Here is a 3272-nt window from a genome sequence, read left to right as displayed (position 1 = left end):
AGTCGGTCATAACATTCATGGCCAATGGCCCCGAGGAAAAAAATAGTGCTCTAATGTGGAACCTACTGGTTTACGTATCGGATCGGAATTGGCTGGATCTGACTAAGTTCTTCTAAGGTTGATATCAATTTTGACCGATTCCCAAGATATTTTGTTTTGGGGTGAATAATATTCTTTGATATTAATTGATTGATATCTATCGTATTTTTAAACTATCGATACAATATCTATTACCAGTTTCATATTAGTACATGTAAGAAACCTCATCTTTATATATAATCGATTAAATACACTTATTTCGTTGTACTTTATGTTTTTATTTATTTTTTTTATTTTTAATATGTAATATATTTTATTTATCACTTGTTTATAATGTTTTATATTTGTATGTTTCAAATTTATATTTGTCATATCTTAAGTATTTCTATTTGTTTTTTTTTTACTATTTCTATACATATCTTTAGTATATATTGCGTCTTTTTAATATGATACAATATTATTATTGAAAAAAATGATACAGTACATCTTTTAAAGTCACCCATCTATTACGATACCAATATCGATACTTTTAAACCTTGATCATGGCCATAGTTAGCAAAATGAGAATGAAAAAAAGGGAAACAGATAGTACGAATTATAAATGATAAAAAATTGTATACCGATGGTCAAAAAATAGAGAATAGTAGAAAATAAAAAACAGACAATATGTGTTTTAAACGTGTATATTTACAAAAAAAAAAAAAAACCATTATTCTCACAAAAATTGAGGAATTTTTACTCGACTAGCTACTTCTAATGTTCAAAACACTACTATAACATCCAAAATTAATCCATATATAGTCCACAATGCATTTTAATTTCCCAAACATGTAATATAACATATCATCCAATATCAATACCCAATTCATACCCCCATTCTGTCCAAAGTCTTGTTGAGAAATGTGGCTTGGCTATGGCATTGCTCATTGTTGTCAATTATCCCACTTTACATCTAAAGTCATTCATTTCTTCTGTACATTGATTCGGGATATTTGGTTATCTTTTAAGCTTATGAATGAATATTTATCATGAATAATTTTTTTATTTTTTATTTTTTGGTCTATCCTACTCAAGGGCCCATAGACCAACTACAAGCTAAGAGGGAAGGCTAAGATAAGCCCACAATCTACAACTAATGGGGGGAGGGAGGGGGCCTTTTTGACATAATATGCAATCCAGGAGAGTCGATCCCTTGACCTCCTGGGGGCATGCACTTAACTTGCCATGCCTCCAACCAATCGAGGTAACGGTTGTTTGCATCATGAATATTTAATTAGGTAGATAGTTAAGAAAAAATATATTTAATTAAGAGTTCAGAAATTTTGAATTTTAAACATTAAAATGATGCTAAAATCGATTAGGAACCAGAATCAGAATCGCCCACACTACAGTAGCCCAGTTGATTGATAGGGGCCGAAACGAGTGGAACCGGTCAACCGAGTTAACATTGAAATAGTAAAAGAAAATGATAGTATCGATGAAGTCATGAATCGGTGAATCCTATATTTATGACACAAGAAGAAGAAGAAGAAGAAGTCGTCTGCAATCCTTTCCTGGCTTCCTCCTGACTTCTGCTAAGAGTAGTAATCACTAACCAGAGTGAGTAGAGAGTGGGACAGCAGGTTCAGAAATATAACTACAAGATTAGAACCATGGTTAAGAAACGAGTGGTTAAGGACGCTAGTACCGTATATTTGAGTTTCTTTTCCTGATTACCTTCTTCTTCTCCTTCATCAGCTAGCCGTCCACACAGAACTCAGATTTTTATTACACATCTCTCATTCACTGATAATCACCCAATCCAATCTCATCATCATCATCGTTGATCTCTCTTTGTTACTGTGTCCACCCAAACTCCTGCTGGCTCAAACCCAACTCTCTGGTCATCTTTCTCTCTTCTTTACCACCCGTTTCCATGGTTATGGAGTTTATGGACATGGACATGGACATGGAATGAACCCTTAACGTCTACTTCCTTCTACTAGTCCCAAAACCCTTAATCCTTTCAATTTCAGCTCCCTTAAACCCTGACTTAAATGTTCCAACCATGGACTTAACCCCCAATTCCACCCACACCACAACCACCACCACCGCCACCGCCACCGCCACCGCCAAAGTGCAGGAAGCAGAATCAGAGACACCATCACCTCATCCTCCACCGATCCAACTCTCCAAGCCCACCACCGACCACCACCTTACAAAGGCCTTATCTTTCACCAACGGCGTACTCAAACGCCGCCATCCTCTCCGACCGAGCAGCCCGGTGGTTCCAGTACCGGTTATTTACAAAGAATGCCAGAAAAACCACGCCGCAAGCTTAGGTGGCCACGCCTTAGATGGCTGTGGAGAGTTCATGCCATCTCCCACCGCCACTCCCACCGAACCTACTTCTCTCAAATGCGCCGCTTGTGGTTGCCATCGCAACTTCCACCGCCGTGAACCTGAAGAATCCACCCTTTCCTTCGATTTCCACCACCATCACCATCACCCTCCACCCCCTTCTACCACCGCTCGTGGACGGAGCCCCAATTCACCTTCCCCACCTCCGCTTTCTTCTTCTTATTACCCCTCTGCACCCCAAATGTTACTGGCTTTGAGTTCGGGACTATCTGCTCCGTCAGATACCCATCAAGCGGTGAATAATTACAACCATCAAGTGGGTACAGTAGGAACAGCAATGACGACGGCAAGCCCTAATGGACGTAAGAGGTTCAGGTCCAAATTCAGTCAGGAACAGAAGGAAAAGATGCTTGCTTTCTCAGAGAGGTTGGGTTGGAAGATGCAGAAGAGAGACGAGGATTTGGTGGAAGAGTTCTGTAATGAGGTTGGTGTTCAGAAGGGCGTTTTGAAGGTTTGGATGCATAATAACAAGCACACGTTTGCTAAGAGAGATCATAACGCTGACAACAACAACAACAACAACATCATCATCAGTAGAAGTAACCTCGACATCATCAACAATCACAGAGATACTACTAATGGTTCTTCTTCCTCATCTTGATAACACTACTCTATCATCAATTTCAGGAACTGTTTGATAACCATGGATAGAATTAGAAGTTAGATTTAGAATCTTTTGAGCTCCTCCTCTTCTTGTTATTTATTTTCTTTTTTTTTTCATAATTTGCTGCTGCTGCTTTCTTTTTCTTTTATTGTTGAGAAAAGAATGAGAGTTTGAGAAATGAAAAAGGGAGTTTATTTTGGAAACCCTTTTCCTGTCGCACTTTTTCCTT

General features: G+C 38.5%; 1 protein-coding gene across 1 annotated transcript; it reads left to right on the top strand.

Annotated features, from left to right (window-relative positions):
* The first annotated feature begins 1887 nt into the window (after nucleotides 1-1887).
* LOC122656706 (zinc-finger homeodomain protein 10-like) lies at nucleotides 1888-3129 on the top strand. Its single transcript, XM_043851322.1, has one exon. It carries the CDS (start codon nucleotides 2087-2089, stop codon nucleotides 3038-3040), a length of 954 nt encoding a protein of 317 aa, XP_043707257.1. The 5' UTR covers nucleotides 1888-2086; the 3' UTR covers nucleotides 3041-3129.
* Nucleotides 3130-3272: the final 143 nt, after the last annotated feature.

This window comes from Telopea speciosissima, chromosome 3 (genome assembly GCF_018873765.1).
Source record: "Telopea speciosissima isolate NSW1024214 ecotype Mountain lineage chromosome 3, Tspe_v1, whole genome shotgun sequence".
Lineage (NCBI taxonomy): Eukaryota > Viridiplantae > Streptophyta > Magnoliopsida > Proteales > Proteaceae > Telopea > Telopea speciosissima.
Note: the sequence above shows the minus strand (reverse complement) of the source record. Positions and strands in the feature narration are given on the sequence as shown.

Excerpts from the sequence above, each read along its gene's own strand:
- LOC122656706 (XM_043851322.1), top strand. The coding sequence starts at position 2,087 with ATGGACTTAACCCCCAATTCCACCCACACCACAACCACCACCACCGCC.